We start from the raw sequence: 22963 nt of genomic DNA, 5'->3' as shown, positions 1-22963 counted from the left end.
AAAGAGATTAGGAGCAAGGCTGGAAGACAAATTAAGATCACACAAATTTGAGAAACTGGTGAAGAAGGCAAGGTAAAGAGAGATGGAAGAAATAAAAATAAAAACAGAACAACAACAACAAAAACTAGAAACCAGGTTCAACTCATGTTAAGAAAAAAAAAAAAGACCAATCAAGAAAAAAACAAAACAAAAAGCAAGAAAATAGAGGAAGACAAAAAAGAGTTAAGAAAAAAAATAATCCACTTTAAGGTATGTTTCTGTCACTGGTAGATAACATGGGCAGAGTCCAGATCCAACTTGATTAATCCCTGCAAGCCAGCTATAGCTTTATGGTGGGGTATCCCAGTGAGCCTGCATCTTTAGTTCCACTGAACTTATGATTGCTTTCTGGCTGTGAGGCTGGAACCAGATATGTTTGGCCAGCAGCAGTCTATATCCCCTTTTCAGTTTGAACTTGGTTGCCTGACTTCCTACTGACTTGAACTTAGCTGCCCTACGCCAACAGTGAGAGCTACTAGCTGGAGACATCAGTTTTTCTGAGTTCCGAACTCAGTTGGCCCCTCTCCAAGATGGCTCCTGGCCAGTCATCCTCTCCTGGGGGTTGTCTAAACTCACCGGCCCCTGCAGTCTACTGCGTCTGCTGCTCCGTTATACTGGTGGGCTTCTCTAAGGGGTGCCATAGTCACCCTGTGTCTGCAGGTTTGAGCATTCCCTTCCATGCAGTGACCCTGGGCTCATGGAGAAAGCGCCACCTGCCGCATCCTCCTTCTTTGCTGAAGTCTCTCCACCCTACCCAAGGGCTTCAATTCTCACTTCAGATCTTTCCTGGGATCCACCTCCTTCCTTCTTTTCCTCCTTACATTGCTAGATTGTAGTGTCTGGACACCAAATCTTTTTTTTTTTTTTTTTTTTTTTGGCACCAAATCTTAGACATGCTTTTTCTCTGCAGCTCACCACTCCACCATCTTCCCAGAATCTATGTTTTTTCTTTCATATGATACTTATTTTCATCTTTTTTTATTTACATTTTACACTGAGGTCTCAGTGTATACCCCAGGTTGACCCTGGCTTCCTGAACTCAAGTGGCTATTTCACCCTAGCCTCCCAAGTAGCTGGATCTGTAGGCCTGCGCCACCATGCCCAATCTTCATTTTAAAATGAAGGGCTGAAGATGTGGCCTGGTAATAGAGCACTTGGCCAGCATGCGTGAGGGTGTGGGTTCAATCCACATCGCCATGAATAAGCAGGAGATGGGACTGGAAGCAGGCTATAAGTTCAATCCACAGCACTACAAAATAAATAAATAAGTGGCAGCTTCTTGGAAAAAGAAGTCAGAACATAAAGCTCTAATCCTGTTGGACAGTGTGAGATAGCTATATTGTTTAACATAGCACTGCACATGACGTTTGACACTTTCTTCTGACATTCTCAGTTCAGAAATTCCCAAGATGCTAGCTCTTTGCTCTGCACTTCCCTCAGGATGCTGTGTTAGTTTCCTATGGCTATAGTAGTAAATTGCCACAAACCACAGTTTAACACTACAAAAGTTTATTCTGTCCAGATTCTGGAGACCAGAAATCTAAAATCAGTCTACAGGTCCAGAATCAAGGCATGAATATGACTCTGCTCCTACCAGAGACTTGGGGACTCTTTCCTCCTTGTCTTGCGAGCTCCTGGTAGCCATGGACAGTGCTTGGCATGGCCCGTATCTGTCAGTCTTGCAGGCTAGCATCTTCAAACTACTTCTATTCTTAACTTGGCAGGGCCTTCTGCTTAGTAAGTAGAGATTTTTGTGGACTTGTCAATACCGAAAGGAAGACTGTCAAAGACAAGTGAGAAATGTCAAAGCTTTACTAATTCCTTTTGGGAAGAAGACTGTGAATCCAAGTGGCTGTCTGCCAACAGAAAGTTACTGCAGAAACTTCACAGAGGCCACTGACTCTTACTTCCTGGCATTCCCAGATTCCTCCTCAGTTACCAGCTCTCATACAGCAGGGCAGTGACAGCATACATTTCTTCCACATTCTACTATGAAGACAAAATAAAAACTGGTCATTTAAGCGTGGGGAGAAAAAAGTAAATTCATAAATTGGTTATTCAGTGAATTGGCCATTTGGCAAATTGGCTTTCTACAAATTGACTGTTAGTGAAATCAGCCTGCTTCCCAGGAAACGGTGTGGAACTCAGGCTCAGTTGGACTACTGTCATCCCTACCTAGTATAGGACCGCACTGTCCCTTCTGCTTCCTACAAGCTGTGCAGATGGAAACATTGCCCTTGTAGGAAGCTGGGTCTGAGCCTGGTGACTCATAGTCTAGGGTCTCCTGGGAACAAAGAGGAATTAAAACGAAGAGTGGGTGGCAGCTCCCTGCTTTAGGGTCCTAAAGCTGAGCCTCTCTTGATGTGGGCCAGAGCCATGCTGGCAGTCAGTCATGTGCTGTACACAAGCCTAAGCTAGCTAGGACAAACAGTTTAAGATGGCAGGATTGGATGCCTAAGCCACAAGTTGTACAGAGCACCTTTGTGAGGTAGTCATGAGATTAAATGTACATCTATTAACTGGTTTTAGGTACCTGGAATATTCTATGTAGGAGTGTTGGCCATTATTTAAATACTCTTTTGACATGATTACTAATCCTGTGTCTTTATTATATGGTTAACCTACTAACACAATTCCTAATCATACTGATAGTTGATAAATACCATCTTTTTTTTCTTTCATTTATGTATAACTTTGGATACAGATTTGGAGACTGCTTCTTGTGGGGGCCCCTGATATTTCTCACTTTCTCGTAACTTCAAAAGCCAGTTCTAAAGGACTAGGGATGTAGCTTAGCGGCCCAATCCCTGCCTGGCAGGTAGAGGGTCCAGAGCTCAATTCCCAGTACAAAAAGAAAAAGAAAAACCCAGTTCTGGTCACTGAACATCAGGAGAATGGACATGAGCATAAACACAGCCACACAGTGCTACTCAGCCAGCCAGACACCTCACTGCTGGGCCATCTGGAAGCCTTGCAAGTCAGTAGAGCAAGTGAAGTTACTGTGGGAAAACCTGTGAATTCTGAAAGTGACTATTGCCAGAATAGTAGCTGTCTCGGTAGAATAGAAAGAAAAGAAAAGAACTGAAGAGAAACAGCCACAGAAAAGACCTGTAAGTCTGTGCATGCCAACTGCATGCATTGCTCATTACCCATTTCCTACAAGCCTGGATGAAAACATGAGTCTGCTAATGTGCATGTTCTCTTTTAAAATAATGCCAGAAATCTAAAAAATAACGATTTATAATTTTCACTAATAATATATTGCGAGCAGTCCAAGCAGCATAAGTGCATAAGCAGCACATTTCAATTGCAAACTCTTGTATGAGCCAATACTGAAGAAGCCTGCAGGTGTCTGCTTTAGCATAGGGATGTACAAGATCCAAATGGATGTAGCCTGTATGTGTACAGCAGTCTGGTTACAGGAAATTACTGACTCAAAAGTTGCTGTAAATACACATTCCTGCACCAATGAGGTTAAACAGAAAATTCACAACAAACCAAATTAATAATTACAAAGCCAAACTAATAGTTTTTCAGTTAAAAAGTAAGAAGAGCAGCGATTGATTGGAGCTAAAACTAGCTCAGTTGCCCTGATGATAACAAATCTTTTCCCAGGGTGGAAAAGTCTAGTCTAGAAGGTGCCTAAGGAGCTAGAGCCTGGCAGTGCTTTGTGGAAAAAAGAGCCAGACTACTGGCAACACCAAGGGAAGGTCCTCATCACCTCTTTGTCATGGAAGCAATTATTGCACCATGAGGCATGGTGGCTGGGTGCCCTCCCAGGCCTGCAGGAGGCTCTTTTGGACCTGGGATGTGAGCCAGGCTTCACCACAGGAACACCTGCTGCGGGAGAGAACCAGCCACTTTGTGCTCCAGCATCTTCACACTCAAGGAAGACCTGGAAAAGAAGGCAAGAACCAGTGAATTCGTAGTGGAGGGCTAAGGGTGATTTTATCAGCTATATTTTCTGAAAACTTCTGCAGTAAACAGAAATTACTTTTGGTTAATTTTTCAAAGAGCTTCATTCCACTGAAATCCCTACAACAGCAAAAACATTTACATGACCACCTTTCAGCCCTGGAGGAGTTAAAACAGTTACTGAGGAGAGGAGCAAAAGGTTTATGAATAAATCTACAGTTACTTGAGTTGCTAAAATTAAGTGACAGCGGCAATTTTCCAAGGCACAAATAAACCCTCTCTGGAGGAAAGAAATTGCTCCTGTCTTCTTCAGTGCCCCATCCTGTCTTAGATTAACAAGGAAAAGAGCACAGTACTGCTGTGCAGCAGTTGGGATGAAACCTTCTGGGTCATTCTGGAGGAATAGTTAAATGCTTTCAGATTATCCAGCCCACAGCAAGAAAGCAGAGGTAAGACCTGCCTTAGGTTCCTTAAAGTGGAGAAAAGAACATGGGGAGGTTGCACTTCAATGCTGCAGGAAGAGTTGGTTTTAACTTTAAAAATTGTGAAATATAGTGTATGTGTTGAGATGTGAATAAAATATAACAATGAATTTGAAAGCAACACATGTGTAGCCACTGTTCAGGTCAACAACAAGAATATCACCAGCACCAGAATATTTTTTCCTAGTCACAACTACCTCCTGATTTTCTCCTGGTTACCACCCTGCTTTTATGCAGTGTGAACCATGGTTTGGTTTTGCCTGGTTTGGGACTGTATGTGACTAGAACCACACATGGCATACACTCTGTCTGTCCCTCTCAGTGTGATACTTTGACACATACCCACCTAGCAGCACGTGGTAGTGGTTCTTTCAGCTGTGTTGCTGTGTAATGTTTCACCACAGGCATCTGTCACCATCATTGCCCAGTTTACCCTTGGTGGCTCTGTGGGTTGTCTCCAGCAGTTGGGAGCTATTACAAATAGCGTGTCTGTGGATTCTTTCCTGGTATCGTGCTCAGAGAGTGGGATGGCTGCATGGCTTCTGTGTGCAGCATGTGCACTGTCATCTTTCCCAGGGAAGGGCAGCCTAGCTTCCCACAGGGGTGAGGAACTGCTCTGAACCCTTGCTGTCTCCTGGTCTGATCAGAACGTTAATGGTACCTGTCCAGTGACTGGGGAGTAACTGGATAGGGCTTGCCTGAGCATTTCCCTGATGTAACAAGGTCAAGCACTCTTTCAGATGCTTATCAATATTTGTAGTTTACTCCTCTGAAGTTAACTGTTTTGTTGGTTGTTTTACCTACTGAGTGCTGTTATTCATTCAACTGTCCAATCATCTAAGGGTCACTGTTCAAGAGACTGTAGGGATGCAGGCCACACACACACACACACACACACACACACACACACACCCCTGACAGCTGGAAAGGCAAATATATAAATAACATATTTGTAGGGGTGATTTCCACCAGTCAACTGCTGTAAGATCTGACTCTGACACCACAGCCTCAGTGCTTCAACTGTGTCTGGCCCATGTTCCTTGCTCTAGTAGAGTTTTGGTAAATGATCAAATGAGGCATTTTCAAAAAATGTGAAAGGGCCCTGTTAGGGTTAAGGACTGAGCAAGAAGGAGCCCAGACCCTGGAGCCACAAAGGCACTGGCTCCTCACTAATTATGCCTCTCTAGGGAGCAGTTGGTGAAGCCTATTTTGAAATATGGCTTTACCAGGACCACCAGTCGAGAAGTGCATTCTAGGCTGTTGGGCGCAGGCGCTCAACATACCATACCCCACCGGGACTAAGGACCACGCCAGCTTCCGCAGTGCGCTATGTCCCTCTTTAAATTAGCCAACCCGTGCGCACTTTGTGCTCACTCCATACTCTGTGGCAACTCCTGATTGGCCACAGCTGGATATAGTAGCCAGAGCCTGCTTCCCATTCCCGCCCTGCTTCCTCCTGGCAGCCTGTGATTGGTCACGGCCAAATATATAAATCAGAGCCCGTGTAACTAAAACAGCAGTTAACTGTCGTCCACAAAAGCGTCTCCTGTCTCCTGTTTCATTGGGGAGCTGCGCTGGTCACTAGGCAAGGAACAGAATGTGGGAAGGCACAGAACAAATGAAGCCCAGTCTCCTGGAGAACGCCAAAGTTTGGAGTGCAGGACAGGACGGATGAGAGGACACAGACCACAAGGCACGGGTTGAAAGTACTGCTGGGAAGGGACATTTGTCTCCTGGCAGGTGGAGGCAAACTGGAGAGCTGTCAGAATGAAGCAGTTAGATCAGCTTGGCAAGCAGTGAATGGAGCCCTCCCTCTCAGAACACCAGTGGTGGTATAGCCCCAGGAGGGCGGAGTAGCAAACCAGAGTGCCCTTTCTGCATAGCCTGCCCGGGCTTAGCAGCTTCGTGGACTCAGTCAAGCCTCAGTTTCCACTCTTGTAAAGTGGGCTTACGCCTCCTGGCAGAGCTGTTGTGAAGATCAAGAGAGAGAAGCACATGCTTAATTAACCTTTGCCAGGAATGAGGCTGATGAAGCAGTAGTGTAGTTTGGTGATGTAGGTCTTGCATTGTCCCTTGCAGTTTACTTTGTCTGGCTGGAAACACCTGCCTCAGTTTGTAACAGGGTGAGAATCCTGCCAAGAAGTCCACCAAGCAAGCAGACGTTCGTCATTCAAAGACACAGTCCAATCCCTATCTGAGGCCACGGTCAGGGCCGGCTTGGGGAGAGGGAGGACTGCGCCTTGCTCAGGATCCGGCCTGGGCTGGGTTGGGCCGGGGTTTAGGGCACCGAGGCCTGACGCTAGGAGGCCTCAGCAGGCTGGAGGTGGAGAGTGCGGCGCGAGTGTTGGTCTTGCGTTGCTCAGCCCAAACTCCTCCTCCCGTGAAACTGCGGAGGCCGGCTTTTCTAGGAAACGAAACCGAAATTGAGCTCGAGCCATCTTGCCGCCCACGCAGACTTCGGGTGCAGGGCGATGCACGGCGGGTGTGTGCCATGGACCCGCGGCAGGTAAGCGGGGCGACTCTCCTCCCTAGCTCCGCTGGGCCGGCACCGGAGCTGGGACCCACCCGCCCCTCCATGTATGGGGACTGGGCCGTGTCCCAGCCACAGACCCGTTCCCTCTCCCGCCTCCCCGGCTCCGCTGGCTCAGCTTTCACACTTAGGCGCCTTTCCAGCACCCTTTGCACCTCCAGAGAGCCATCAGAAACTAAAACCAGCTCATATAACTGAGGAGAAAGTGTACAACAGCTTTATCCAGGATAGCTAAAACCGGAAAACACAAATGGTGGTCCTGGAAGCAACCCCGCGCACATCCAAATGCAAGGTGCTGAGCTGAAGGCAGACTAAAGAGGCTTCAGATGTGCGCACACGCATATGCCATTGTGAAAAACAAAGCTGTAGGGAGGAAGGGAGATCCGTGGGTGCCAGGGCTGTGTGAAGGGACGTGACTGACCGCTCAGGCCCCTAGGAAACTTCCGGGGGAAGTGGCAGTGTTGTGCATCTTGGTTGTTAAAACGCAGGCTACGTTAAAAGGGTAAACTTCACTATTTGTAAACTTCACTATATGTACACCTCAAGTTTAAAGTGGTTACATATTATTAATGTGTATTTTTAAAAAATCCTTCTTTAGCGGGATTAGAGCCACCAGCGTGTTACTTTCGGAGACCCGGTTGTAGAGGCAAGGAGCTTCTGTCTTGACCAGCAATAGAAAAGTTGAAAATTTTTAGACGCAGTGAATGTTAGATGACTTGTTACCCAGTTTGCTCAGTAAACAGACAAGAAGTGCGAGAGAAATGACCTTAAGGATTTCAGGAATGACCACCTTTCAGTGGCTGTCCACATGACTGTGTTCAAGTGGGGCTGGTTTTTAGGAACTCAAAAACCCTGGAGGGTAGGAAGCACAAAATTAATTCCATTCTCTCTACTCCTAATGTCTCCTAAAATAGCTGTTAATGGATCATTTTTTTTCCTCTATTTATCCTATGTGTTGTGTGTCTATCCATGAGGTACTCCCTTTGTTTACAGTAGAAGAGATTGTAACAGACATTTAGTCGCCTTTTTTGTTTTATTTAACATACTCCTATCACGTATTTATAAAAGCCCTGTGAATGTTGTTCCACAGTACGAATGTAACTTTCTCAGTTCTTTCAAAGGTGAACACTCAAGTGCTTGTTAGATTTTGGCTAGAGCAGCAGTTTAAGTCTAGAAATGATTTAGCTAAAAATTGACTTTAACCACCTTCAAACAAAGTTGGAGTTTTCATTGTTTTGTTGTTGTAGTTTTTACTTTTTGTTTAGTTATGTTTTGTTTTTTTGAGACAGGGTTACCCTATGTAATTCAGGCTGGCCTTGAACTCATTATGTACCCAACGTGGGCCTCAAACACATGACTTCCTCCTCCCTCAGCCTCCCAAGTGCTAGGATTGCAACCAGTGTGCCACCACACTGTCCCAAAACAGAGTTCTTTTTCCAGGGTTACTTATTTATTTATTTATTTGGGTACCAGGGATGAAACTTACAACTACACACTTGCAGGGCAGGTCCTTATGCCGCTGAGCTAAATCCTCAGCCTTTCAAGGTTACTTTTAAGAGCTAATCAGAAAAATCCCTAAAGTTCTCAAAATTCAGTTCTGTGGACTGAGTACTCTGTCTACGTCACTTCTGCTTCTAGCATCATGGGGCACAGGATGCATAAGAGGAGAAAGAGATGTGATTGCATGTGTAGGGACATCTTGTTCATGCAGCCATTAATTCCACAGATGTTGGTTCACTGTCAACTTTGCACCGGGTGCTAGGGAAGCAAAGGTGACTACGCTATATAATTCCTTTTCCCCTGGCACTCACTGTAGAGTCAGTAACAAGCCCATCAGTACTTTGCTGTGAAGATTAGGAGTGGAGTTGAGTGTAGGGCACCTGATGAGTTTAGGGCACCTGATGTTATTAATTATCTTGCAGATATACTATAGTCTATGTGTGCCGTTGTCATGTTTTAAAATTGAGTAGCTTTGATAGAAGTATGTGCTGTTACAGGTATTCAAGGAGAGGGACCTCTGTGATAATAAACTGGAAGACATTCCAGAGACAATTCAGAGGTGGTAGACAAGACAGGCCTTTGCAGCTACCTGGGTAGGCCTTGGAAGATGGAGACAGCAAACAGACAGGCAACAAGAGATGACTCAGATTTCTAACTGTAATAAGCAGAGAATGCCATCAACAGTAATAACAACAGGAGAGGGGGCTACCTTTGAAGGACAAATTAATTTGGTTCAGCATATGAGCATTTGAGATAATGGCAGGGTATCATATCTAACTAGGGAGTTGGAAATTCAGGTTTTAAGCCTCTGGCCAAAGTGCAGGTTGTAGTCAGTAGAGATCATACAGGTTTGAGTTACGTAAGAGGGCTAGCTTAATTTGTGGGGTGGATGAAATCAAGCTCACTGATCATGAGCTCAAGGCATGATAAGGAGTGTATCAGGCCAGAATGGGGAAGAAATAAAAGTGGCAGGGCACATATGAGGAGCAGTCCTCAGTAGAGTTAACAATGGAAGTTGTAGATGTATCAGGGAAATCATCTAAAAAAGAGCAAGGGTCAGCAGTCTACAGTCCACAGCCAAATCCAGCACTGTACATGTTTTTATAATAAGTCTCATGGTAAACAGTTAATAAAGTTTTATGAATCACATGTGGCTGCTTTTGCACAAGAATGGCAGACCTACCTGGTTCTTTCCAAAATATCTTTACTAGCCACTGGAAAGTTCAGGGTTTGAGGGACGTGGTGGTAGCCTAAGTTAGAGCAATAGTGGCATTCAAGGAACACCTGCACAAGACAACCAGTAGCAGGAAGGTGGAGGTAGAGGTCACTGGCAAAAAACTTAGGGGACCACATGGCCAGAATCTCCCGAGAGAGACTGCCAAGAACATTCAAATTCTGTCACTGTGATGGAGTGTGAGGAATACATAACTGAAATTGTTAAAAGGACACAGCTTCCTTGCAGCCTTCAGAGTGGTTAGAGAAGGAGACATAAACATGGGACTTGCTCTGAGGTGTGCAAGCCCCAGATAAAGGAAGCAAGGTACTACCTGACCTGCTAATCCTATGAGCACCTCCTATCTGAACCCTGTCCAGTGGGTAGTGCATAAATGTTTCTCAGTGGCTTGGTGTTCTGTAAAACTGAATTCTGGTCCTCCTGGTATGCCAACAGATTGGTCTCTGAGGGCCTGCAGCCCTTTGCCTTTTGTAAATCATTCTGTTATATTTTTCTTATAGCCTGGAAGACCACGATGGGGATTGGAGAGTCATTTAGTTAACCACAGGATATAACATTAAGAAAGAAAAATTTGTTCCATAGTTTTCTACTGTAAATTTGTATTTTAGCATAATAGTAGCCAACTGTGCATCTTGTCTGAGTAGCTGTGCCTGGGGGATACAGGAAGCAATATTTGTGTTTACTCACTTGATAGGAGAATGGCAAGGTGTGTGCACGTGTGCAGAAGTGTCAAACTGGGATTTTTACCCACATTTATGCTCCATCTAATAGGTTTTACATCTTTGTATCAGCATTGTGGGGGGTAAAATATACCCACACTATTGTTCTATGTAAACTTGTACTTTACCATCATGGAACGTCAGGTTATTTTGACTTCAGTGGTAAAAATATCCCAGTTCAGTACAATGCCATGTGAAGAACCAGATTTACAAGCTTTGGAAGAGTTCATAAGTGAATCATCAAGGGATGTATGCATGAAAAATGAAGATATGAGTTTGACATTGCCATGTGAGCCAAAGGTTCTGTGAAGGTGAAATGAACCCAATAATTATCCAATAAAGGAATGCAGACATCCTTGGTAGAGGTGATGAAGGAAATAACAATGTGCGTACATATTTGACCAGTTGAAATGGCACAAAATGGTCATGCCACCAGATGGAACTAGAATTAGGTCCAAAAATACAGTGAGGATCTATCTCTGCAGGGGTGAAACCTGTTGGATGGAATACCGGTACTGACCTTCAGTGGTGGAAATTTTTTGTAATAAGTGAAATGCTACAAGATGTGAAATTGAAATACAAGTAAAACATTCTGTATACAGCAATAGCCATATTCAACATTATGTTTATTATGACACCTCACTAGTTTAACTGAAAGCTTTCATACATCTGCTGTACTTATTAGGGCTTTCTCATGGTTATCACAGGAATGTAAGTGACTTATGGAAAAGTGATGGTGTGGGTTTGAGCTTTGTAAAATAACAATGACACTGAGGACATTTGATTTCCTTCCAAACTGCCTAGGTTTGATGACAAAATAACTGATAATCTGGCTGCTATTCACTGATTGTTGGAGAGATTTGTGGGTAGTTGTCAAGCAATTTACACAGTAATGAATACATCACTATCGATGAACATGTATTGCAGCATTTCATGGCGCTGTACCTTTATGCAGTATATGTCAAAAAAAATCTTCAAAGTATAGCATAAAAAATTATACCCTTGAAGATGTGAGGATGTATTATGCTTTCAATTTAGAAATTTAAGGCTTGCTACTCCCACCTCCCAAACTAATTGGAAAGTGATATTCGACAGTGGTTTACCAGTTTCCAGTTGATGCTGCATTTGCTAACAGCAAAAGTTGGCCAGGATGCTTTTTTATAAACACTCAATGGTGTGCAGGAACAAAGCAGAAACTCCAAATGAAATATTGCAATTTCAGAACAACTGTATAGTATAATCTTTGGATTTCAGAGAGATATGGCAAAGAAAAATGATACTACTGATGTCAACATTGCACCATGATGGAAATATTGATAGGGAACCAGGACAAAGTGGAAGCCTGAGATGGTAACTTCCTACAACAAAACCCATGGTAGAGTAAATGTTGTGAATGAGTTGTGCAGCAACTGTGATGTCACTCGAAACACAAAGCATTGGACGATGATTGTGTTTTATTCAATCTTAAACATGTGGTATAAATAGTTAAGAGAGTTTATAAAGAAAATAACAAGTGCACAATATCCCAAAGAAATTTTCTTAGAAGATTCGGACTAGGATTCATAAGAAACTATTTACAGCAGAGTAAGAACAAAATGCTTCTGCCCAAGGAACTACAGCAAAAAATACAACTGTGAAGCACACTGGTCAGCTGACAGAACATGCTGGTACAGCATCATGGAGACCTATTACACAACAGGAATACCAAAAAGTGTCAACTGTGACCTATAAGAAAGAACAGGAAAACAAAAGGACATAATACATGCTATTGGTGCAAGTGATACTTGTGCATGAAACATGAAGTTTTCATTTATGAAGACTGCCTTGTGATTGACTGTTGAAGCAAAGCTGATTTCTATGGTAGACTTGTTTGTATTTACATTGATGTTCAGATAGGTTTTTTTTTTTTTTTTAATCGGTACTGGGGATTGAACTCATGTCCGTCTGCTTGCAAGGCAGATGCTTATGCCGCTGAGCTAAATCCCCAGCCCCTCAGATAGGTTTTTATTTCTGATGTTATCTTTTAGGTATTGTAAGCAAATAAATAGTTGATGCGAAAGTCTTGATGTTGATTCTAAGACTCATTACATATTTGATATTTTATTACTGTATTTTCCTGCTATATGCATATTGTACAATATATTATGAAGCTCCTCATATATTGAAAAGTTCAATATATTAGCTCCTATATACATGAGAGGTGACAAGAATACCTGCCACACAGGAAAGGAAAGCTAAACAAGTGCTGTTAGTGTAAGTGAGATATGTGCGTGGAACGTGCAGTTGTCATGTGTGAAGATAGCCTTGGGTGTGACAATTGAAGCAAAGATTATTTTTGTTGTTCAGTTCTGTTGGTATTTTCACTGCAGTTCACATAGGAATTTATGCCTGATATTATCTTACAGGTTTTGTAAGCAAGTACACAGCTGATGTGAACTTGTTGATGTTTATTCTAAACACACGGTACATATTAAGAATTTGATACTTTATTTTATTCGTAATTTATGTTCCTGTTAACTACATATTATATAATAAGAATCTTCCAGAAAAAAAACAAAAAACAGTGAGACCAGCAAGCTGTCAAGGATGTCCTCTTAGGACAAAAAAGCTAGGAAAGCAAAACGCATGTGCTGTCAGTGTAAGCAATGCACACGTATGGAATGTATTGTTGTGTGAAGACTGCCTTAGGTGTGATAATGGAAGTTAAGGTTGTTTTTTTCTCAGAGTTCTATTGGTATTTTTATTGTAGTTCATATAGAAATTTAATTCTGTTGGTTTTTTTTTAGATTTTGTATATCGAAAAACAATTGGTGTTGAAAATTTGGATGCTTTTTTATAAACAATAAATATTAAAAATTCAGAATTTTGCTTTTTGATGTTTTTTCCTGTTAAGTACTTACTGTTTAGTAAAACTCATAAAATTAACTCATAATAGAAACATTATGAGTTATTTACTAAATATTATGAGTTTATTACTAAAAAATAAACATATGTATTATACACCTACAATGATGCACCTTCATGACCAAAATTGGCATAATGCACTGTGGACTACCTGACATTTGTTTTATCACAGTCATCCAGGTGACAGTTTGGGGTTTTGTGTGTGTGTGTTTTGGGGGGATTTATTGTTGTTGTTTGTTTGTTTGTTTTGAGCCACAGTCTCACTATGTAGTTGAAGCTAACATTGAACTCACTGTGTAGCTCAGGCTGTTCTTAATCTTGCATCAATCCTCCTGCCTCAGCCTCGTAAGTACTGCGATCACAGCCATGTACTACTACAACCAGCTGGGTGACATTTCAAAGACAAGAGGATTTGGGGATGGGCAACCTGACTTAAGGGTGATCTTGCTGATTCCTTAGTTCAGCTCTCTTGCCATTTTTATAGTTCTGCTTTGATTATCTTCACAACAACCATTTATTTATTTTTCTGATTTTTACAAGAATTTTGGAGGTTGGTCCTTCTTGGCCACCTGAATTCTGTTGAGGGGAGAGAAGAAGTTAGGTCATAGAGAATCTGTGCTGAGAGAGCCGAAGCTCTGTGTGCCATTGGGAGCCCTGTGGACTGTCTCCTGCTCCATTTCCCATTGGTGACCCCTAGTCAGTGCTTCTGAAGGGACTGAGTCACCCTAACTAGGCATCAGAGCAGCTTTATGGGCAGGGGTAGGGGGCCTCCCAGCATACCACCGCAACCCTGTTCACTTTCTTCCTTCATCTTGTCTCACAGGGCTGTTCCCTCCACAGACACTGTTCCCACCCCCGCCAGGACCATGAACATAACAAGGCCCCACAGCAGCTGTCGGGGCCAGGATCATACCTTGACAATTTCCGACTTCAGCAAATAGAGTTTCTCAGGGGCAGGCTTCCGGAAGTGCCCCTGCCTGGAAAACAGATACCATTACTGCCAATACCACCACCATTACTCCCAGGACTCCCGCCAGGGTATCCAGGACCACCTGCTGGAGACAGACAACTAGAGATTAGGGGTGTACCCAAGATCACACCTTTCCGAAATCCAGGATTCCAGGTAGGATCCCAGTTTCCTTCAGCATACGGCAGAGTGCCATGGAGAGGTGTTGATGGACTTTCCTCACAATTCCAGAAACTGAACATCAACCAGGATCGGGAGCAAAAGATCTTAAAGCTCTTAGAGGAGCTTGGAGAACAGTCAGCCACCACAGCACGTGATCTGGCTAGGAAGCTCAGGGTGCCGAAAAAGGAAGTCAATCAGGTTTTGTACTCCCTGGCAAAGCAGGGTAAGCTGCAGAAGAAAACAGGAACACCCCCTTTGTGGAGCATTGCAGCCTCAGCTCAGGCCCAGAATAAGCCCTGTGATGTTGTGAGACCACATAGTCACAGCCTGGGATCTTCAAACCCAAAGCCCAGTTTGGAAGCTGAAGACGAAAACTCCACATCCAACTTAGAAAATTCTCCTGAGCCTTTTGACATGGCTGAGATCAAGGAGAAAATCTGCAACTACCTATTCAATGTGTCTAACTCCTCTGCCCTGAATCTGGCTAAAAATATTGGCCTCACCAAAGCCCGAGATGTGAATGCAGTGCTGATGGACTTGGAGAGGCAGGGAGATGTCTACAGGCAAGGGGCAACACCTCCCATATGGTATTTGACAGACAAGAAACGTGAGAAGATGCAAATCAGGAGAAATTCACACAGTGTTCCTGCAGCCACTCTGCCTGCTGTCTCTGAGACTAAAACAAATGCCACGCTCCCCAACTGTCACTTATCCCCATCGGATGCGTCAAACAACATCATGGCCACAGCAAAAGTGGAGAATAGGCAGGAACCTGACGTGAAGTTAGAAAGTAGAGAAGAGGCTCGGCCAGGACCAATGAGACTGAAACCATCATTTTATCACAATAACCCCTCCAAAGCAGGGTATGTTGACTTTGAAAACGGTCAGTGGGCCACAGATGACATCCCAGATGACTTGAACAGTATCCGTGCAGCACCAGGTGAGTTTCGAGCCATCATGGAGATGCCCTCCTTCTACAGCCCTGGCTTACCACGGTGTTCACCCTACAAGAAACTGACAGAGTGTCAGCTGAAGAACCCCATCAGCGGGCTGTTAGAGTATGCACAGTTCGCTAGTCAGACGTGTGAGTTCAACCTCGTAGAGCAGAGTGGACCATCCCATGAACCTCGGTAAGAGCCCAGGAACTGTGCCTCGTGTTGGGGTCAGGGATTCACCTCTGAATGCAGTCTCAGCTGACTTGTGAGCAGGGACTTTTGGTGGCTTCTTTCCTCTTCCTTTTCTGCCTTTTGGCTAAATCACTTTGCCTTGGCCCTTCTCCAGATGATGAGCAGGGATTTGGCCAGCATCTTGGCTGTGCATTGGTTGAAATACTTCTCTAGCCATAATTGGCTTTCTTGCATCTGTGTCATGCCTGCCTCCTAAGGTATCCAGACATGAGACAGGAGATTGAACTCTCTCCCTCCAAGCTAAGTTCCTGAGACAGGAATAGGTGCGGGTTGGCTGGTGCAAGCTGCACACACTGAATGAGGGTGGCTGTGCTGACAGTAAAGCAAGCAGGGAGAGGGCGGTGGGGCAATGTATGCCTGCCTGTCTGCCTGGTAAAGGTATGGTTCTAATTTTATGCTCCATCTCTGTACAGATAGGTGGGCCAGCCCTTGCTGCTGCTCTTGAGCTAAAGAATCAGAAGTTCCCCAACTTAGACAACTGACCAAACTTACATTAGATGGTCCCATAGGTCAGAGACAGATTGAAGAAGATAGGTGGGCTCAGAAAGGAGCCGCAAAAGGCCTGGCAGACACTGACACTGGCCGCAGGGTGCAGCTAGAGAACCACTGAAGGTGACACCAACCTTTACATGGTCATGTGTTACTTAACAGTAGTGGGACATTGTGACAGATGTGTTTTTTTTTAAGCAGTGTCATTATTGTGCAAACATGGAGACAAACGGACACAGCCACACCACCAGGCAATGTAATCTTATGGGACCGCCATTGTATATGTGGTCTGTCTGAAATGTCATTGACCAAGATATTTCTGTGTTTATTTACATGGCTGTGTTTCTTGGGGTAAGATTCCCAGCCATGGCTCTAATTCTTGTCTAAACTACCTTCATGACACCAACTTAGCATTGCAGGGAAACTGTTAAGAAAAGAGGGTAAATCAGCCTAAAAGCTGGCAAGGCAAGGGCTGGTTTGTCTCTGGGAAAGAGCTTTGGGTGGCTGGCATTCACTTTCTTTCCCCACATCCTCAAGCCATAGATTTTGTGTTTAGTAGTTTTTTGGATGTCAGCTATAAGAAACGATTCTGTATCCACATATTTCAGAATACTTGATACCATGTTCAAGTACTTCAGGAGACTTAGGAGACCAAAAATTTGACCTATTTTTCTAAATGAAATCTTAGATCTGCCAAAGAATTGAAAAGCTTGAACTAAAGTGACCAGTCCAGAGGCCTAGAACAAATGTTTTTTGTGTTGTGAAGGAAGATTCATTCTTCTCAGGTTTGGTATAAATGAGAGCTCTAGGATGACTCAAAACAAGCTCTGAAAGTATTGTACTCTCAGGGCAGGTTATGGTCCCTGTACCCTGCTCTAGTAGTCTGCTGTTGTTCCTCCCATATCCAGCATCCCTTGTGCCCCCTCCAGGTTGTGAGGTCTCAGATAAGGGCCAGGTGTCAGGTATGTGAGGCTGGGCTGTACAATACCTTTGCTATGTGTTGCAGTGCTAGGGTTGAGCCCAAGGCTGTGTGCATGGTAAACAAGCATCCTCCCACTGAGCTGCATGTCTAGCCCTTTGCTCTCTTTGAGGCTCTCCCTTGAAGAGGCCAGTCTAACATAGTTGGTCTAGGCTGGAGACATAGTTGTTGACAGGACCATAATGCTGATTTTACCCCTCACCTCTTATATAGACTTTATTGTATTTTATGGCTAAGAGATAGTAAGTTTCCCCCGAGCAAGTTTTATATCACTCTCCTGTTGCTGAGCTTGCTCTGCTGAGCTTGCTTCACTGAGCCATATGGAGTCATTAGTTGCTTTTGTTCCCAAAAAGAAACTATAATCTAGGAATGATGACACATGCCTGTGTTCCAACCACTGAGGAGGTAGAGGCAGGAGGATCCCAGGTTCAGGGCCAGCCTGAACAACTCAATGAGACTTTGTCTCAAAATTTAAAAAAATAAAATAGGCTGAGGATGTAGCTCAGTGGTAGATCAAGCACTTGCCTAGCGTTCATGAGGCCCTGTGTTTGATTCCCCACCCCAACTTCACCAAGATAAAAGATGGGACAGGCTGGTTTTCCAAAGTGATAGGAGGTCCTGGTCCTCCCCTGCAGCTCCTGTGCAAGTCAAAAGGCCCTTAGTACAGTGGAGCATTCTGGGGTAGACACTGCTTTAGAAAGAGCAGAAGCCTAGGGTTCACACACTGATTGCTTTCCACCAAGATTTAAATACCAGGTTGTCATCGGTGGCCGAGAGTTTCCCCCAGCTGAAGCTGGCAGCAAGAAAGTGGCAAAGCAGGACGCAGCCATGAAAGCCATGACAATTCTGCTTCGGGAAGCCAAAGCTCAGGACAGTGGAAAGCCCGAAGATATATCCCTGTGTTCCACCGAGATGGAATTAGAGAAGGTAGGTGTCCAGCCCTCCTGGGGACATCCTTTCAAGGTTGATGTCGGGGATGCATCAGGGTTTTAACTGGCCCTGGAAGTGCTCCAAGAGTAGAGTGTCACTGCCTTTCTGAGGCAGCATCCATCTTACCTTTCCTCCACAGGCAGCTCCTTTTTTGCTCCCATCCCAAGCTGACTGTATTTCCACAGTGTACAAAAGAGACCTGAAGGTTCCCTGACCTCTCTGGGAGAATAACCTTCCAATCCTTCCACGCCTTGGAAATCCTTAGCAGCCCCCTTCCTGTGGACAGCCAGCTCCCCACATTATGCTATCCACAAGAAATTCTCCCATCACACCCTTTCTGCTGTGCTGGACTGACGAGTATTTTCTTGTATTTATTTTTTTGTTTTGTGTTTTCTTCTTGTCTCTCATTTTCTTTAGACAGAACCCCAGCCCCCCACCCATTCAGCCTCATCCTTGTTTTCTGGGAAGAGCCCTGTCACGACATTGCTGGAATGCATGCACAAATTGGGGAACTCCTGTGAATTCCGTCTTCTGTCCAAAGAAGGACCCGCACACGACCCCAAGTATGTCTGTGTGCCATTAATTTTCCTTTTCTCCTCAGAGGTGGCAGATGACCTAGTGAGCAGTTTCTCCTGTTTCAGTATGGAAAAGGGAGGGCCCTTTCAGGGCCTCATCACTGCCTGTAAAGCAGAGAGACTGAGATTAGGAGTTCAAAGGAGCAAGCATTAGAGAGGCTCCCAGCTTTGAGGTCACCGTTGATAGGAAGAGATGGCACAGGTCCTGCCTGAGCAGCTGTGTTTAAGCATCTATAGACTTTTGTGTGCCAGAAAAGTGGCCTATTGTAGCTTTGTGGTAGTCTTTGCTTAACATGTACAAGGCCCTAGGTTCAAAATTTGCATATTGAATGGGGTTAGGCAAGCTAAGACCACTGGGGGCAGGAGGTGGTGGGAGCACTGGCTGTGAGTGAAGTGACAAACAGCAAAGGCACTCAGCCTGACTAGTCAGACGTATCTCAATCCACTCCTTCAATGTCTTTTCCTTCATTTCCTGTCAGGTTCCAGTACTGTGTTGCAGTTGGAGCTCAAACTTTCCCCACTGTGAGCGCCCCCAGCAAGAAGGTGGCAAAGCAGATGGCTGCAGAGGAAGCCATGAAAGCCCTGCATGAGGAAGCCACCAATGCAGCTGACAACCAGGTGGGCGTTTTCCTGCCGTTCCCAGGTTTAGCAGCTGAGCGTGATGGGATGACCTGTGATTCCCTTAGTTTCCCGATATGATTCTGGTTCTTCTTTGGCTAATTCTCTTCTAGTCTGGAGATACAAACTCTGAATCACTTGATACCTTGGAGTCTGGGGTGCCCAACAACATCCGGCGGATTGGCGAGCTCGTCAGGTACCTGAACACCAACCCTGTGGGCGGCCTGCTGGAGTATGCCCGCTCGCATGGCTTCGCTGCCGAGTTCAAGCTAATCGACCAGTCCGGACCTCCTCATGAGCCAAAGTGAGTGTCCCATGCTGGGTGGGGATGGCCCATACCCTGGGGCGTGTGCATTAGCCATCTGCACAGGAGGGGCCAGTCAAGGTGAGTGGTCTAGCTGTGTGGGCATTGCCTCTCAGCAGACACGGGTGAGCTTTAAACTCACTGAGAAAGTACCAGTGAAAATCCTCATTTCTGTCCCGGATTTCTAGTTTCTTTCCCCAGACCCATGTCCTGTTACATAAGTCCTTCTAAAATTTCTGTGCATAATGTTTCCCCTTCTTTTTTCTTTTCTTTTCTTTTCTTTTTTTTTTTTTTTTTGTCATGGTGTGGCACAAACCTCGGGCCTCTCGTGCATGCTAGGTAAATGCTGTATCACTGAACTACATCCTCAGCCTTCTTTTTTTAAACATAAGCGTGCCTCATATTTTCTGTTCCACACTTCCTACCAATGTTTCTCACAGCATTACATACCAGCTTATGTAGACCCAACAGCCACATAGTAGTCATTGTAGAGATACTTACAGTTTTTAAATTATCTGTTAAAAGGCAGGCATAGTGGTACATCCTGTAATCCCAGCACTGTGGGAGGCTGAGGTAGGAGAAATTTCAAGTTTTAGCCCTGCCTGAGTAACTTAAAGACCTTGTGAAATCCTGTTTCTACATTAGAAAACTAAGAAATGGCTAGAGATATAGCTTAATATAAAAACCTTGGTTTCACTCCTCAGGACAGGAGGAGGGCTAATAAATAAAAGATTTGAAACCCTTTCTAAAGTGGATATCCAAGCACCACCATCCAATTTTAAGAAGTGCAATGTTATTGTTACCTTGGAAGCTACTCCCACCCCAGTATAATTTATTTCAGCAACTTCCAGTGACATTCAGGTGTTTTGGTTACACAAGTAGAAATCCTCCATGAATGTCCATGTATGTGTGTTTTGGCTTACACTGCACAATTGTAGTGTACATTTTACAAGTGAAATTTCTGGGCTGTGGATTGTGTACATTTTTCTGTTTAAAAAATTTTTATATAGGTAATAGACTATTAAAAATAGTAAAAGTCCCTCAATTCTCCCATAAGCCTAGCTCTCATGTCATATTTATACTTTCTCAAGTCAAAATGCATGAACTTTACATTATGAATCTTTCCTAAGCATCTTTGTATAAATGTGGGCAAGGACGTCTCCCCCTAGTTTTTACACAAAAATGCATATAGGTATTTTCTGACAGCTTGAATATTGTACGACTATAGTGTGGAAGAGTCACCGTAACACTCTGTATTTTCATATAGCTGCAAAGGATAGTGCTACAGAGCACAGCTTTACTGCTATTTAGCCAGTCCCTGTTGATGAACATTTGGATTATTTACAGACTTGCTTATAAACAAGACTACAATGAATAACATGTTTATAAGCAATTGAGTTTTTGTAAACATGCCAGGGTTTCCTCCAATAACCGGTTTATTCTTCCCCCAGTGATGGCTCTTGTCTGGCTCCACCCAGACTCACACAGTATTATCAAAATTCTTATGTTTACTATTCTAAAATGTGAAGAATGATATCTCGGTGCAGTTCACAGATTAGACTAAGTTAGGGTGTTTATTATTATTTACCCTGTTAATAAAGGAGAAAAACCATGTAATCGTCTTTAGAGATTCTAAAAAGGTGTGTATAAAATTGAATGTCTATTCAGGTTAAAAAATTATCAATAAAATAGAAATTATCAAATCCTCCTTAGCATGTTAAAAATACACATCCAAAGTCAAAATGCAGCAGCTTATTTAATGATGAACCTAGGACTCTTCTCATTAAATTTAGCAGGAAGATGTAGATACCAGTGTCCTCTTCATTGCATATTATTGAGGAATTACTGGCCAGTGCCAGTTAAAAAAGAAGTAAGTATATGAAGAAGCAAAAGGATGTAAAATCATCATTATTTGCAGATGATATGATTGTATACTTGGTCTACTTGTAAGAAAACTAAAGGAAATTCAAACAAAGCCAGCTTTTACACATTACTATGTAATTCCTTACTTTTATCAGCTCTCTTCCAAGGGTAAATCCAGCAATTTACTGCTCCACAAAATGAAAGAAATGGCCACAAAAAGACTTGTACAAGGATGCTCACAGAGCCAGGTATTGTGGTACAGGCCTGTAATTTAACCTAGGTTGAGGCTGAGGCAAGATGCAAGTTCAAGGCCAACCTGGGCAACTTAGCAAAATTCTATCTCAAAACTAAAACGGGCTGAGGATGTAGCTTAGTGTGAAGGTGCTGGGATCAACCCCCAGTATTGCAAAATAGTAATAATAATAAGACTCAGGATATAGCAATAAGCAAGGATAATCTTGGGGGTTTTTTTCCCCTTACCTGCCAGAGGTTGAACCTCAGACCTTGAGCATGTTAAGGGCTGGTCTACCAGAGCCACACCCTGGTGCAGGAAAATCCATTTTATGTGACAGCAGCTGCTTCCAGAACCTGATAAAAACAGCAATAGAATTTATTTTGAAACTGGAAAAATTGATTCTGAAATAATTATAAAAAATAAGTAGTAACTAGGAAAGCTCAGAAAAAGAAGGGTAAGAAGGCATATTGATCCTAACAGATTTTTAAAAAATGTTGTAATGCTGGGTATAATACCTATAATCTATAATCTCAGCACTTAGGAGACTGCCACAGCAGGAGTGCTGCAAGTGTGAGGCCAGCCTGGGCTACACAGTGAGTTGAAGGTCAGCCGGAGCTGTGTAGCCAGACCCTGTGTCTCCCGCCTCCCCCCGCCAAAATTGTACTAGTTTTTGGCTAGAAAAGCACTTTAGTGGATCAGATGGGAGCACCTAAAAGCCTAGATAGGATGGGAACTTTAGACACTGTAACCATGATCTTCAAATCATTGTGGTGCTAGGGGACAGCAAGGGTGGGGAGCCTGTCCACCTTAACAGCCAGATTCAGGCTTTGCCTGTTCTTTGCATCTGAACTCCCACAGAGCCAAGGCTGAAATGGGAAATAAATAAAATCAGTAGATAGAAAGTAGTGATGTTCTCGAATCTTTGAGTAAAGATTGAGTAAATCCTTGAATCTTTGAGTAAAGCCTTTGCTATCAACACACAAAACATGGGATATAAAGAAAGAAGCCTGGAAAATGTAATGCAAAAATCAGTCCGTGTAGAAGGAGCCCCTGGCCGGGAAATGCCACAGTACCCAACAGCCAGAGGGCTAATTTCTTAGGAGGTAAGAACTTTTTTGTAGGAAATCTCAGAGAACATGTACATGAACTGCACATTCACAGAAATAACACATGGGTTTTTGTCTTCAACCTTGCCTGGTAAATTATGTTTACACATTGAAGGGGTGCTTTTCACTGTATGCTCAGCCATTTGAATTTGTGTTGTGTTGTATCTAATTTTTAAGTTGAACATGTCATTAAAGAGAAGAGCTCATTAAAACAGGGCTTTGTTA

At 43.7% G+C, this 22963-nt stretch overlaps 1 protein-coding gene across 2 annotated transcripts in view; it reads left to right on the top strand.

Annotated features, from left to right (window-relative positions):
- The first annotated feature begins 6735 nt into the window (after positions 1–6735).
- Adar (adenosine deaminase RNA specific) overlaps positions 6736–22963 on the top strand; it is a 28662-nt gene continuing 12434 nt past the window's right edge. Inside the window, exons 1-6 of one of the 2 annotated variants that reach the window (XM_013158644.3) lie at positions 6736–6942; positions 14147–15582; positions 17851–18034; positions 18455–18600; positions 19092–19230; positions 19344–19534. In XM_013158644.3, the coding sequence (XP_013014098.2) occupies positions 6928–6942; positions 14147–15582; positions 17851–18034; positions 18455–18600; positions 19092–19230; positions 19344–19534 (2111 nt within the window). In that variant the 5' untranslated portion in view covers positions 6736–6927. The remainder of the gene's footprint in view (positions 6943–14146; positions 15583–17850; positions 18035–18454; positions 18601–19091; positions 19231–19343; positions 19535–22963) is intronic. The other variant, XM_013158645.3, reaches the window with a different exon arrangement.

Source organism: Cavia porcellus, unplaced genomic scaffold (genome assembly GCF_034190915.1).
Source record: "Cavia porcellus strain 051 isolate PalLab524CR breed Dunkin Hartley unplaced genomic scaffold, mCavPor4.1 scaffold_6, whole genome shotgun sequence".
NCBI classification, from domain to species: Eukaryota; Metazoa; Chordata; class Mammalia; order Rodentia; family Caviidae; genus Cavia; species Cavia porcellus.
This window is presented reverse-complemented; position numbering and strand designations above follow the sequence as displayed.